The 15017-nt window shown below is 34.4% G+C and overlaps 1 protein-coding gene across 7 annotated transcripts in view; it reads left to right on the forward strand.

Annotated features, from left to right (window-relative positions):
* The window catches only part of CDK17 (cyclin dependent kinase 17), a 137189-nt gene that overhangs the window by 88069 nt on the left and 34103 nt on the right, over window positions 1-15017 (forward strand). For all 7 annotated transcript variants that reach the window (XM_044941480.1, XM_006073546.3, XM_006073544.3 and 4 more), the window contains exons 6-13: window positions 4857-4913; window positions 5855-5969; window positions 6722-6816; window positions 7146-7208; window positions 9514-9637; window positions 11391-11511; window positions 13876-13973; window positions 14456-14561. In XM_044941480.1, coding sequence (XP_044797415.1) covers window positions 4857-4913; window positions 5855-5969; window positions 6722-6816; window positions 7146-7208; window positions 9514-9637; window positions 11391-11511; window positions 13876-13973; window positions 14456-14561 — 779 coding nt within the window. The remainder of the gene's footprint in view (window positions 1-4856; window positions 4914-5854; window positions 5970-6721; window positions 6817-7145; window positions 7209-9513; window positions 9638-11390; window positions 11512-13875; window positions 13974-14455; window positions 14562-15017) is intronic.

Here is a 15017-nt window from a genome sequence, read left to right on the forward strand (position 1 = left end):
GCTCAAACTACCGCACAATTGCACTCATCTCACATGCTAGTAAAGTAATGCTCAAAATTCTCCAAGCCAGGCTTCAGCAATACAAGAACTGTGAACTTCCAAGATGTTCAAGCTGGTTTTATAAAAGGCAGAGGAACCAGAGATAAATTGCCAATATCTGCTGGATCATCGAAAAAGCAAGAGAGTTCCAGAAAAACATCTATTTCTGCTTTATTGACTATGCCAAAGCCTTTGACTGTGTGGATCACAATAAACTGTGGAAAATTCTGAAAGAGGTGGGGATACCAGACCACCTGACCTGCCTCTTGAGAAACCTATATGCAGGTCAGGAGCAACAGTTAGAACTGGACATGGAACAACAGACTGGTTCCAAATAGGAAAAGGAGTACGTCAAGGCTGTATCTTGTCACCCTGCTTATTTAACTTATATGCAGAGGACATCATGAGAAACGCTGGGCTGGAAGAAGCACATGCTAGAATCAAGATTGCTGGGAGAAATATCAATAACCTCCGATATGCAGATGATACCACCCTTATGGCAGAAAGTGAAGAGGAACTAAAGAGCTTCTTGATGAAAGTGAAAGAGGATAGTGAAAAAGTTGGCTTAAAGCTCAACATTCAGAAAACAAAGATCATGGCATCTGGTCCCATCACTTCATAGGAAATCAATGGGGAAACAGTGTCAGACTTTATTTTTTTGGGCTCCAAAATCACTGCAGATGGTGATAACAGCCATGAAATTAAAAGACTCTTACTCCTTGGAAGGAATGTTATGACCAACCTAGATAGCATATTCAAAAGCAGAGACATTACTTTGCCAACAAAGGTCCGTCTAGTCAAGGCTGTGGTTTTTCCAGTGGTCATGTATGGATGTGAGAGTTGGACTGTGAAGAAAGCTGAGCACTGAAGAATTGATGGTTTTGAACTGTGGTGTTGGAGAAGACTCTTGAGAATCCCATGGACTGCAAGGAGATCCAATGAGTCCATTCTAAAGGAGATCAGTCCTGGGTGTTGTTTGGAAGGAATGATGTTAAAGCTGAAACTGCAGTACTTTGGCTACCTCATGCGAAGAGTTGACTCATTGGAAAAGACTCTGATGCTTGGAGGGATTGGGGGCAGGAGGAGAAGGGGACGACAGAGCATGAGATGGCTGGATGGCATCACTGACTTGATGGACATGAGTTTGGGTGAACTCCAGGAGTTGGTGATGGACAGGGAGGCCTGGTGTGCTGTAATTCATGGGTCGCAGAGTTGGACACTATTGAGCAACTGAACTGAATGTATGTTTGTATGCTAGTCTCCCAATTTGTCCCACCCTCTTCTTCCCCTACTGTGTCCACAAGTCTGTTCTCTATGTCCTGTGTCTCCATTGAAAGTGAAAGTGAAGTCCGTCAGTGATGTCCAACTCTTTGCGACCCCATGGACTGTAGCCTACCAGGATCCTCCCTGCATGGGATTTACCAGGCAAGAGTACTGGAGTGGGTTGCCATTTCCTTTCCAGGGGATCCTCCCGACCCAGGGATTGAATCTGGGTTTCCTGCGTTGTAGGTGGACGCCTTATCGTCTGAGCCACCAGGGGAGTTAAGTATCTCCATTGCTACCCTGCATATAGGTTCATCAGTACCCTCTTTCTAGATTCCAGATGCATGCAGTAATGTATAGTATTTGTCTCTCTCTTTCTGACTTAACAGTGAAATATTACTCAGCTATAAGAGCTGTTTGAACAGGAGTTTGTTTGGTTTTCCAAAAGGCTAATTTTTAGAGCAGTGAAGTATCAGAAAAAAATTAGCTTCATTTGAAGCAGAATTAAGAAGATTTTTATATTGTATTTAAATGCAAAGTGTATTCCAATCATACAGCTATTATTTCTGTTTTTATGAGACTTTAAAAATATTCTAAAATAATCTAGGATGAAAGTCAGTCTAGATTGTGAACTTATGAGAGGAGGAATCATGTCTGTCTCCTTCACTCTATCCCCAGTACCTAGCATTATGCCTGGTAAATGTTGAATAAATGAGCTTTGTCTTCTGTCCTCTGAATAATTTCCGTAGGAGAGTGTGTCAACAAGCTAGTCATTATGTCTATTGTTAATCTTGTCATGCTCAGCAGATAAAAATGCAAGTAAAATTTTCTAGAAATTCCATATAAAGATTCAGTTAAGCAATAAATTGTATGTAATTACTAAATCCTAAAGGTTGGGAATCATTAAAATGTGGTCAACCCAATTCAAAACCTCTTTAATTGGGTTGTGGCAGACAATTCCAGTATTTACCCTCTTCTTAAAAAGCATACTTTCAATATATTTTAATGATCTCACTCAATTTCACTATTTAAAAAGTGACTCTTTTTAATGTTAATATTTCATGTAATGTTAATATAGATGCTATGCTATATAGTTAATATAATAAGCTATCTCTTATAGTTTATTCCTTGTATACTTTATATGATATGGTAATCTCTACATCAGTACTGTCTTTACAGTCTTGAATTTGTAGTTCATTTATCCACTGTTTAAAAAAAAACAAACATTTTTGTCAAAGCCACCATTAGAGAAAAGTGTACATGATCTTATAAGGACATTTTAGTATTTATTCACTTAAGATTAAAAAAATGAATAAGAAAATTTCCCAACTCCTAATAAGAAAAATTTCCCAGGGAATTCCCTGGCGGTCCAGTGGTTTAGGACAATGTACTTTTGCTGTTGTGGGCATGGTTCAGTCCCTGGTTGGGGAACTAAGTTTCCACAAGACGTGGTGTGGCAAAAAAGAAAGTTCCTTGCTTGTAGTTGTATTTTTCTATGTGCTTCTCACTGTTACAGATGATGACATTTTAATTATATCTTGCGGGGGGGACATTGATTATTTTGCTCATACTAGTTTCCATTTATTCTTGCTATTCTTTTTCCTTCATAAAAAAATCAGGTGAGATTTGAAATTTATGTCAAAATAGTTCCATGTTTGTGAATTTAATCATCTGAATTCTAGAAAATAGGTATAAGAAAATAAACACTCTATCATAGTTTGTGTGACCTTGGCAATTAGCCTTTTTTTTTAAGTGTTATGTGAGATCATATGTAAATAGACTATAGAAGAACTACAAAATCAAAAAATTATTCAGAATCGGGTTCTCATGTATCAAATGGTGGTCTCTTTGCCACATTTCCCATATTAAAATTAAAAAACTCCCATTTGTATTTGGAAAGTGTTGTCTATTGTAGTTTTATTACCCTGTGTAATTATTGACAATACAGAATAAGGACTTAATATCTGTCAGTCATATATAAAATAGTGTGTGGGTGGATGGATCATGATGGGTTCCAAAAATCTCACTTATTTAAATTTTTTTTGAAAATACCGTATATAGTCCAGGTTCGATGCACGATACTGGATGCTTGGGGCTGGTGCACTGGGACGACCCAGAGGGATGGAATGGGGAGGGAGGAGGGAGGAGGGTTCAGGATGGGGAACACATGTATACCTGTGGCGGATTCATTTTGATATTTGGCAAAACTAATACAATTATGTAAAGTTTAAAAATAAAATAAAATTAAAAAAAAAGAAAAAGAAAATACAGTATATAGGAAAAAGTCTTTAAGAGTACACAGAGAGAAGCAATTTTTCAGTCCTTCAGTGAAAGCACCAGCACCACCTGTGACCACAATTTTTATTAGTTTACCAAAATTGAATGAGTATCATTGAACTTGAAGTTTTCCTCATGGCTTTTAAAGTGATACATATGTCTTGTAAAAAAGTTCCTTGTACAGCAGTTCCTTTGAGAGGCCCCTGCTACTTTTGACTGTCAGTTTTGGGCAGTTTACCTTTTTTGTTTTAAGCGGTGAGTGATGTTAAGTCAAATTGTTAAGTATCATTTTTATTTTGTTCAACACCTCCAGAAAAAGTGTATCTGAACTTCCAGAATTTGACACAGAATTTAATAATCCAGCATACACCTTTAAGAGTTATATATAAAAGAACATTATTCCTTTCATTGGCTACTTAAGGGCATTAGTATCTCTGAGAAGTGAAGTTTTAGATTACTGTTGCCCTTTCCACCATCTACATAAGGGGTACTAGAAAGGAATTTAAGAAAATTCTTATTCTCTTCTTTTTAACTTTTTTCCCCTATCTCTGCTCTCTCAGTCTCTAAATTTTTATCATTTTGTTTTTTCCCCTAAATCTTTTGTGTTCAGTGTTTTTTTTTTAATTACTTTTTAAATACTGAGTTCCCATTGCATATTTGACTATTCCATCTACCTCATTTATCGACTCCATTCAAAATAGTCAAGCTCAAGGTTTTTTAAAAGAATGCTTTTCAGAACTCACTTTTTTGTGGGTGATGGAGGAGACTGATTTAGACTTATACTTCTTCTGTGTTAGCATTTCCTGACTCATCATAGAGTATGACATGTGGTTATCTTTCTTATTATATTTCGATGGGAAAACCTGAAATAGTGTTTTGTTTGCAGGCCTTCCTGGGGAAAACAAAAGATTGATGAAGGAAAATATGTAGGAAAATTGTTTATTTTGTGATTTGTTAAATCATGTAGTTATCTTTTATAAAATCCTTTTGTATCCTAAAATGCCTGTGATATCTTAAAATTTCAGAGTCTTAAAGTAGAACAGAAATTTTTCAAAGCAGACTGTTAATCAATTTGTAAAAAAGATGAGTTTACAGTTTTAATTGTGAACTTTGTTTTTGAGCCTTTAAATGTTCCAGGTTTAAAATTTGACAGATGTTCTACTATTTAATCAGATTTTTCTGTTCCAAAACATTCGGAGAGCAGGAGAGTTTCAGATATTGAGGCAGAGAAGAATTGAAATTTGAAGAATACTAAATTTATAATTGTTTGCTTTCAGTCAGAAATTGGGTTTGGAAAAATGGAAACCTACATCAAATTGGAAAAGCTTGGAGAGGTAAGTTAATACTTATGTCGAAATGTAAGATACATATTTTTCTTATTCATCACCTAAAAGACTGTATCTTGTCCTGTAAAGGCAATAGAATTTTAGAAAGAAATACCCTTCAATTCTTGAAATTATTCCATCAGTGTGAGAAGAAATGAATTTTTTTAATAGCATTGTAACCTGTTGATGCACAAAATATTGTGCTTTTTTTGGTAACAAAATAGGCATCTATCTTTTAGTTTGCTCCTTGGTACTCTGTGACTATGCTGTCATATGGGAAATTCCATGTGTTCAAACTTGTGAAAAATCAAAATACTATCTGTAAAGCTAAAGACACATCTTAAAGGTTAAGGAAATTCTTGGCTCATTTTTTTTTAAATGAATTCAAGGTTTTCCTGATCTTGCTACTAGTACTAGTTTTGAAATGGTCTGCTTCCCAGAGTGATAAAGTGCAAAGAAAATAATAGAATTAGTTAATAGGGAGGCCTTAAGGGAGTTTGAGAACTGTCTTGGCAACGATAGAAGATATCTGTAAAATACATTTGGTTTTTAAAGGAGAGCTCTAGCATTCAAAGATTCTGAAAATTGGTAGAATTTTAATAACATGTTAGTTACAGTTTCAGTTTTCACTTAATGTGCTTAATTAATTTCCTCAATCTTCACATACCATTGTAGTTGTAGTTAATACAATACTTTTAAATTAAATATTCTCCTTATGTTTTTACTTTTGAAGTACTCTGAAGGGTTGTAAGAGTAGGGAAGCTGTGCGCAGGGAACTGAAAGTCCTCTTAGCTGTAGGAAAACCAAAACCAGTCATGGTCAAGTTTTCTCTGCAAGATGGAATTTAACACATGGTTAGAAATCAGAAATTTAGGTAGGGCTCTTTCTTGTATTGATGATATAGATAGACTCATGCTGCTTTCATGTATCTTTCAAAATATATTTTGTAGGGTACCTATGCAACAGTATATAAAGGAAGAAGTAAATTGACAGAGAATTTGGTGGCCTTGAAAGAGATCCGGTTGGAACATGAAGAAGGTGCACCCTGCACAGCAATAAGAGAAGGTATAATTAGTACTTTTTGTGAGCAGAATGTTTTATCAAATTTATATAGAACATTTTAAAACCAAAGCTATGTAATAAGAGTTCATTTTTTGTAAGTACAAAGAGCTCAGATACGGAAATAATACATGACTGGAAAATAATATGCCATCACAACTAATGGCATCTCATTGAGGAAAAAGAATACAATAAAATGAGGCCCTGGGGGGTAGAAGCAATATCTAAAGCTAAAATATTTAACAAAAAGGAATTAGATATATTATCATACAGCTTATGATGAAATAGTATGAAGTCATAAGATCATTGTCATAGACGAATACTTGGCATTGGGAAATGTTACATATTGGTGCATGGGGGAAGAGCTGACCATAAATAGTGTATTCAGGATGTAAATATATTTTTATAATGGTACCATTTTTTTAAAAGGATTATCCAGAAAACGGCTTGAGGTGACTGATAAGCCAGTTTGGAAGAAGAAAACATATCTTGGGACAGTCTGGATAAGTTAACATTTGAGCGAAAAAAAGATGTTATGTAGAGTATTAATGTAGTATAGGGAAAAATTTAGAAGTATGAAAAATATCAAACCCAGTACCATAAAAGAAAAGAAAAAATTCTTTTAAAATTTCTACTACAAATTCCTTTGGATTGTTTTAAGAGACTCCTAAATTCGGGCCTTCATATGTTAAACTTAGGGTTTTTTAAAAGACTGGCTACCACAGACTAAATAATTGGCTTTCTTTTCTGTTTTGCAGTTTCACTATTAAAGGATCTAAAACATGCAAATATAGTAACCTTACATGACATTGTTCATACAGATAAATCTTTGACTCTGGTCTTTGAGTATCTGGTAAGCATTTCATAAAACTTCAGTATTTAATTTTGCTATAATAAAACATCACAGATTGGATTTTTTTAACAGCCCCAGGGACATTCTTATTATTAGCATTTAATTATGTGTGGTACATTCTGTATCTTTCTTCAAAAAACAACTAATTTTTTTTAAAAAACAATAATATCTATGTATAACTGAATCACTTTTCTGTATACCAGAAACTAATACAACATTGAAAAGCAACTATACTTCAATTTTAAAAAGCAAACTTATTTTTAAAAACTAAATAAGTAAATGTCATGCCTTTTGAAAACTATGTATCACATAGTGCTCTATTTTTTCAGGATAAAGATCTAAAACAGTACATGGATGACTGTGGAAACATCATGAGTATGCACAACGTAAAGGTATGCTTACTGTGTCGTTTAAAATTTTTAGAGACAAACACTTAAGCAGAGACAAACTGCATTACATAATGAAATACGCCAGTCTCATAACTATTCTGCTTCGGAATTTTTTGTTATGCATTTTACATAGGCTGTTGTTGTCTGAACACATTTACTCAGAATTTCTGTTTGCTGTACTGTAGTATTTCCTAGAATCAGACCTTTTTTGTAGAACTACTTCATTTTAAAAGTTTTAATAAGTACTTCGGAGGAATTTGAGGTTTTTGAGTAGGAGCCACCTGTTTTCCTTGCTTAGCCCTTCAATAAACTTTTAACCTTATTCTGCTTCAAAACAGAAAAGTCTTCTGACATTTCCTTTCACAGTATTATTGGTTCTTTTGGATATATATAGAACATTTACAGGTGTATTCTGCTTAGAAAGAAAACAACAAGCCTGTTTTATCAGAATCCAAATGTTTAAGGTAAATGAAAATTATACAGTGCATTTTGCAAAGGGCCTCCTTTAAATGGCAAAGTCCTCATGTTTAGAATGGTATTTAATTATAAAACAACTTTTGAAGGTACTAATTAGTGAGTAAGGTCAGGAAGCTACATAGGTATTATGAATACTAGGCTGGAAATACCATTCTGCACTATTAGGAGGGAAAGTAAAATAATTATGTTTTCTTACCTGAAAAATAGGCAAAGATGCAAGTAATGATAGACAAGTTTGACATAAACTTTGTGCCAGATAAAGCCCAAAAGTAGAAGTAAGATCAAGTAAAAACCCTTGATACAGTTGTGTTCTTACAGTAGGTTTCTTTGACTGGATTTACTCCAAATTTAGCAAAGATCTGTTTATCCGAACTCACTCTATGGTTCATGAGACTGTTCTGGAAATAGGTTGTCCTAGCTGTGGTTTTGCGACAGTTCCAGTTCTATAGATACTAACTTTTAAATTTAAGATACTTACAATGTTGTAAAGTTTAAAAATAAAATAAAAGTAAAAAAAAAAACATCAAAAAAAAAATAAATAGTTAAGTTTGGTATAAAGGAGAGCCAGTTTCTTTTACTAAAAAGTAGTTCAAAATATATGGATATAACACATTGCTAGGAATTTTAGAATAGGGCTTTAAGTTTTAAGTCTCTTTTCCATGTATTTTCTGTGAGAATTGTTCTCATCATATTTTATGTTTTATTTGGCAAGGTGTAGTGAATCTCATTTGTGTTTACTTCTGCTTATGGCTTTTATGTTGTTTTTCCTGCAGTCCTATCAGTAATTTGTAAATAAAGTTGTCCTTAATTATCATAATTTGACAAAGATTTGAGAAGTTTATTTGTCTTAAGCCAGGTCTGCATGCCAGAATTAAGTTGAAAAGTATTTTATTCTCTGTTAAACATAAAAAGTAATGAGAATATTTGGAAGTAGTAATTTAAGAGTTTTCAAAACACAAATACGTAGAGTATAGAAGCTCTGCTAATTACAGTTTCTTCTGGCCCACTGTTCACCTGCTGCCTTGGCTTATTCTCGAAGTTCTAATGCTGTTTTTCACCTTCCAAGAAAACCAAGGGTACACTCCTGAATGCTGTGGACTTGAGGCTCTTTTTTGTTAACCACAAAGAATCAAATACCTTCTGCTTTTCATATTCTCTTTTCCACCAAAATCCACAACAAAAAAGTTTACCATTAGCCTTATAGGAATTGCTTTTTCCCAAGAGTCATTCAGAGCTCCACAGTGCTTAATCCCTTTTCTGAATCATAGCAGGTTTTGAAGGCTGAGTGGGAGGTGCTGAAAGTAAAGTACCCAGGAGGTGGGTGATAGAAGCTGGGTTAGGTTATTTTAGGTTATTTTTATAGCACGTAATTTGCCAGAGCTGTGCAGCACCCATCTCTTTGACACTTCAAAATGTTCATAAAGCCACCAACTCCAGTGCCTTACATTAAAGGCTTTGTCCCACATCAGTTTTTTTTCAGGGGAGGAGGGTTGGGTAATGCTAGAAGATTGATTGTTTTGTGAGAATTTCATAATTAAACTATAAACCTCTAATTAGTAGACCTGTAAGTTTATGTGGTACATTTATTTAAAATCATTTTCAGTAACAAGTGAACTATTACTACTGAGAGAAAGTTTCATTCGTTCACACTGAAAAAAGATGCCTCAAATAGAATAATGAATTGTAAAATTTAGATAAGTATGTAAGGAAAAGGAGATGGTTCTTTTTTTTTGTTTGACTATTCTAGGCCAGTTGCTTTTCTGTTTGCCATAACTTACACCAAAGTATGTCTATTATGTGTAAGACTAATTACTGCTTTTTGTTTCCATAGCTGTTTTTATACCAAATTCTACGTGGTTTGGCATATTGCCACAGAAGAAAGGTGTTACACCGAGATTTAAAACCACAGAACCTCCTCATTAATGAAAAAGGAGAATTAAAGCTAGCAGATTTTGGTACGGAATGTATGAGATATTTATAGATAGTTCCAGGTGGTTAAGTTTAAAAGAAAAAACAAGTATTGACACTGTATGATTGCTTTTATGTGAGTTTGGAAGTTTTTGGAAGATATTTGAAAATTTTGGTGGTCAGTTATATTAGTGAATGCTAAATATCACAGGTTCTCAGAAGTGGTCCCTAGTCCCCTAAGCGTGCTGAGACCCTTTCAGGGGATCTCCAGAGGTATAAAGTTGTTGTTGATCTAGATGAAAATTCTACTTTTCCTGTGATCAGGCAAGTATTCACATAAATAGACATTTTCATTAATAATAGAAAATGGCTTATATAATAATACCATGTCACATTTAGTTAATTTGGTTTGGACGAAATTATCGTCTATTGCATTTCATGCCAGTATTGCAAATCTAATTGTGAACTGAACCAGAAGCCTGTTTGAGCAAGTACCATAGTTTAGAAGTCTCTCAGAGGGAGAGGAATAAGGTCCTGAGGAAACGACAGCTGCAGTTGCTTTGATGTGGTATGGAAAGGAAGAGCAAACGCGAAGCCTGTCCTTTTCCCCTCATAACCCAGTGCAGTGTATCAGGGAGAGGAATCCGAAAGTTGCTCCCATTTGCTAATTATCAAAAAATTTTGAATTTATTTTACCAAGTTGGGATGGTAGAATAAAATCTGTAATTAAATAAAATAATGTCAACGTTATTTCAGTGACATCCTTTAGCCCTTAAACTAAATGAAAATACTATGAATACTGCCTGATTTAAAAAATAAAAAATTCTGGTTTCACTTGGATGACTATCTGGTTTAACAAAGTATTGAATTATTCTTCTATGACATTTTTCTTACTTAGTATTTTAATCAGATATAATAGTTACACACAGCAGAAATCACAGCCTATGGATGAATTAGTTCCTGTTTGAAATAAAGTATATGTTAAAATTGATATTTCTTCAGATATCTTTTAAAAAGTTACTTCTTTAGGTGACAAGAATTTGGAGGCATGGGGGTAATAAAAGCAACTCTTACACTAGTGGCTCAGGAGGGAGAGTTGCGAGCTCTTGCCTTTATGTCTAGATAATCAGTGAATTTCATATTCAACAGGCACAGGAAGGGCACGTGTTATCTACAGCAACTAATAATATCCAAAGACAGGTTCATTGTATTTTAATATTAACTATATAACGTAAAACTTAAGAAGTACAGAACGACAATGTAGTTTATTCCAAGAAGATTTTAAATAAAAACTTCTGCAGGGGAATTATTAATAAAACTTAACAGGATCGTGGACCAGTAACTTCATGCTTTTTGGTAAGAATTGGTACAGCAAATGAAAATTGTAATCAGGTTAAAAGTCAATAAGCCTATAATTGTAAGAAATAAAATTGTTTATCTTAATATCATTGGCCTGTTTTGCATTAATTTAACTTGAAGTAGGAAGTAATTTTGGCATAATCATGGCTAGAAGGAAGATATCTTAAGTTTAGATTAGCCCAGATACTGAGACCAGGTGCATTCACTCGTAAAAGGAAACATAGTCCCTGACTGTGGAATTATTATTATTTAGTTTAATTACATGAAGATTTGCTGACCCAAGACGATGCACACTCAAAAATTCATAAAACGAATTTTGTTAAGCTTCAAAAAGGTATAGAGTAGCCATCTCAGGCATCCATGTGACTGCAATCGTTGTGGTCATATGAACTGGGAAATACATTCTAGCTGTTTCTTAATTGTTTTCTTTTCCCTGTGAAGGACTAGCCAGAGCCAAGTCAGTTCCCACAAAGACCTACTCAAATGAAGTTGTCACACTTTGGTACCGGCCACCTGATGTGCTTCTGGGTTCCTCAGAGTACTCAACACAGATTGACATGTGGTAAATATGTGCATATGTTATTGCCATTTATAATTTTGAAAGAATGTAGCCATACTGATTGGTATTTGGCTTTGCTGCTAAGTCACTTCAGTCGTGTCCAACTCTGTGCGACCCCATAGACGGCAGCCCACCAGGCTTCCCCGTCCCTGGGATTCTCCAGGCAAGAACACTGGAGTGGGTTGCCATTTCCTTCTGCAGTGCATGAAAGTGAAAAGGGAAAGTGAAGTCGCTCAGTCGTGTCCGACTCTAGCGACCCCATGGACTGCAGCCTACCAGGCTCCTCCGTCCATGGGATCTTCTAGGCAAAAGTACTGGAGTGGGGTGCCATTGCCTTCTCCGGTATTTGGCTTTAAGGAGATGTTATTTTAAAGAGAGACAATATAAACAATGATGAAGAGTTCTGGCAAGTAGGATCACCTAGGTTTAAAGACCAATTTTACCACTTATAACTATATAACCTGTTTGACATTACTGGCCTGTGCCTCAGTTTCCTCATTTAAGGAAATGAGAATCATAACAATAACTACTTTAAAAGCCTGTTCTGTGAAAAATGTTAAGACCAAATGAGCTGATATATATAAAGCACTTTGAAGAGTGTCTGGTACAAAATTATTATTTTTATCATCATTTAATATTCACCAAAACCCACTTGCTTTAAGTTGATCTTGCAACAGTGAAATACAGTAGTAATCTTCCTCACCTGGCACTTGGATCATGACACTCCTTTATTCAAACACATTTGCTGCTTCCCCATTCACTACCTGTTATAGAAAAAGGTATCGCTCTTCAGTCTGATATTTAATAATCTTCATGAAACGTCTCTTCCTTTTTCAGTTTACTTCACACTATTCAGCGTAGATGTTTCCATTTAGCCAAATGGCTACTTAACTATATTTCATAAATAAACCTGGGCTTTCCCAGCTTTGCTCTTATATTCATACCAGTTCACCTGTCTTGAATGACTACTCTGTTTCTCTGACTAAGGCCTATGCCTAGGGCCTTCAAAACATAGTTTTTCATGAATCCTCCCTGACTATAACCTAGCCTCCCATGGCTAATTTTTTCCCTTGAAATGTGCTTACACTTACTGCAAGTACTCTTTGTGTAGTGATAAATCATATACTTTGTTTTGTTGTTGTCTTGGGTTGAACATTTATGTAATTTGTATTGTGAAACATTTCTTTTTAAAGCTTCTTTAAATTTTGGGAATATATATATAGCCAGATTTACCATTAAGTACATTCACAGTGCTGTGCATCCATCATCATCAGTCTCCACAACTCTTTTCATTTTGCAGACTGAAACTCTGTACTTATTAAATAGTAACTCCCCATTTCCCTTTCCCTCCACCGTTTTTCTGGGTTTGTGAATTTGGCTTTTTAAGTACCTCATATAGGTAAAATCATATAATATTTGTTTTGTTGTGACTGGTTTATTTTACTTAGCATAAATGTCATCAAGGTTTACCCCTGGCAAAGATAGACACTTGACTTTTTTATGTGTCAGAATTTCCTTCATTTTTAAGGCTGAATAATCATTGTACATATATGTTATTTTGTTTATTGATTCATGCACTGATGGACAGTTGGGTTGTTACCATGTTTTGGCTGTTGTGCTGCTGTGGACATGAGTGTACAAATACCTCTTTGAGATACTGCTTTTCTTTTGGTTATATACTTAGAAGTGGAATTTCTAGATCATATGGCAATTCTATTTTACACTTTTTGATGAATTACCATACTGTTGGCCATAGTGGCTCCATTATTTAATCTTCTATATAATATTTTAATTTATATATATACACACACACACATATATATATGTAATTGCTAGGTTGTGAGTCTTTAAAGCAAGGACTCCTATCTTAAACTCATGTCTTCACACAGGTGAAGACAGTATCTATTTAGTGAGCCTCTATCCATTTTTCTTCCTTCTCTTAACACATTCTCTCTCTATTTCTCTATGTCTTACTCACTCTCACTCACTTTACCCCACATCTATGAGCTGTGTCTCTGCTTCCTACATAAAAACATCTTGAATCATTTGTTTTTCCCTTTCTCTGCTGACCACCACTGCCTAACACATAGTAGGCATTAAATCACTATTAGCTATGGTTAGTGGTATTCTTCAGGGATCATGCAGATAGAGGGCTGGACATTTTAAGTGGGGAAAATGGATATAGAAGTATGGAAGATGATAAGCTAAATGTTAACAAGTTAGTTTAGTTATATCTGAAAGAAATCTGCAGATTTTCTAGCAGGCTAGTACAAAATTCTCCAGAGAGGCAGCCTTAGGGAAAAGACTCTTGTGCTTAATAATATATAAATGGATTACTCATCTTTTTTTTTATGGTATATTTTATAGGGGTGTTGGTTGCATTTTCTTTGAAATGGCTTCTGGAAGACCTCTGTTTCCAGGATCAACTGTGGAAGATGAACTGCACTTAATTTTCCGACTGCTAGGTAACAGAAGAACTCTCTTCTCAGTGATTTGTTACCTGTAATTGAGTAGCTGGATATGACTACATCTTTCAAATATATATTTATAAATTTGATACTGAGACTAACATAAATAGCTGTTATAAGAATTATAATTTGCATGTTAAGATAAAGATCCTTCTAGATAACTTCTGCTTTTTATTTACTGATTTCTACCTGTGCAATAATGATTCTATGAAAAAACAGAAGAGAAATATTATTGAAAATTGACTTTTAGCACATTATTAGGAAATATTTTAGCTTAGATGTCAATTAGGCATCATTTTTGTGGAATCTTTGCTTAGTCTGAAAAAAAAGTCTGTATGTTTACTGTTTGTGTCATTCTAATTTTAGTTGAAACAGATTATCTACTAAATATAAATTGTTATTTAAGACACTTTTGTTCTGCCTATATATATTTGCCTGTATAAAAATTTCTATATAAGTATATATATTTTTAAATTCAGGAACTCCATCTCAGGAAAATTGGCCAGGTGTTTCTTCAAATGATGAGTTCAAGAACTACAACTTTCCAAAATATAAACCACAGCCTCTAATTAACCACGCACCCAGGTATTTTTTTTTCTCTCTTTACGTGAAGGTGGGAACACACTATTTTTTTTTAAATTCTTTTTAGTCTCTCTCTCTCTTTTGTTTTTCTTTTTAGTCTCTTGAACCATTTGTCATGGTAAGGATTCAGGAAAAATACTTGATATACGTACACAATTCTTAAATATTTTAGAATTTAATTTCTTCCTATGTCAAATTAATTTTATAATTCAGTGACCAAGAATCACCAAACTATGTAAGTCCACAGAATTGAACTATAAATAAAAAGAGCATAGAATATATATATATTATATAATTCTAGGGTTTATGTAGGTTGTTCCTTTTCCCAGAAGGAAAACATTGATATATGCCCTATTCAGAACTGTGAAGACCATGATGAAATTTATTTTTTTTATACAATTATTCTATATTTTGGGCTTCCCAGGTGGTGTAGTGGTAAGGAATCCACCTGCCATTGCA

The sequence above is a fragment of the Bubalus bubalis genome, chromosome 4, assembly GCF_019923935.1.
Source record: "Bubalus bubalis isolate 160015118507 breed Murrah chromosome 4, NDDB_SH_1, whole genome shotgun sequence".
Lineage (NCBI taxonomy): Eukaryota > Metazoa > Chordata > Mammalia > Artiodactyla > Bovidae > Bubalus > Bubalus bubalis.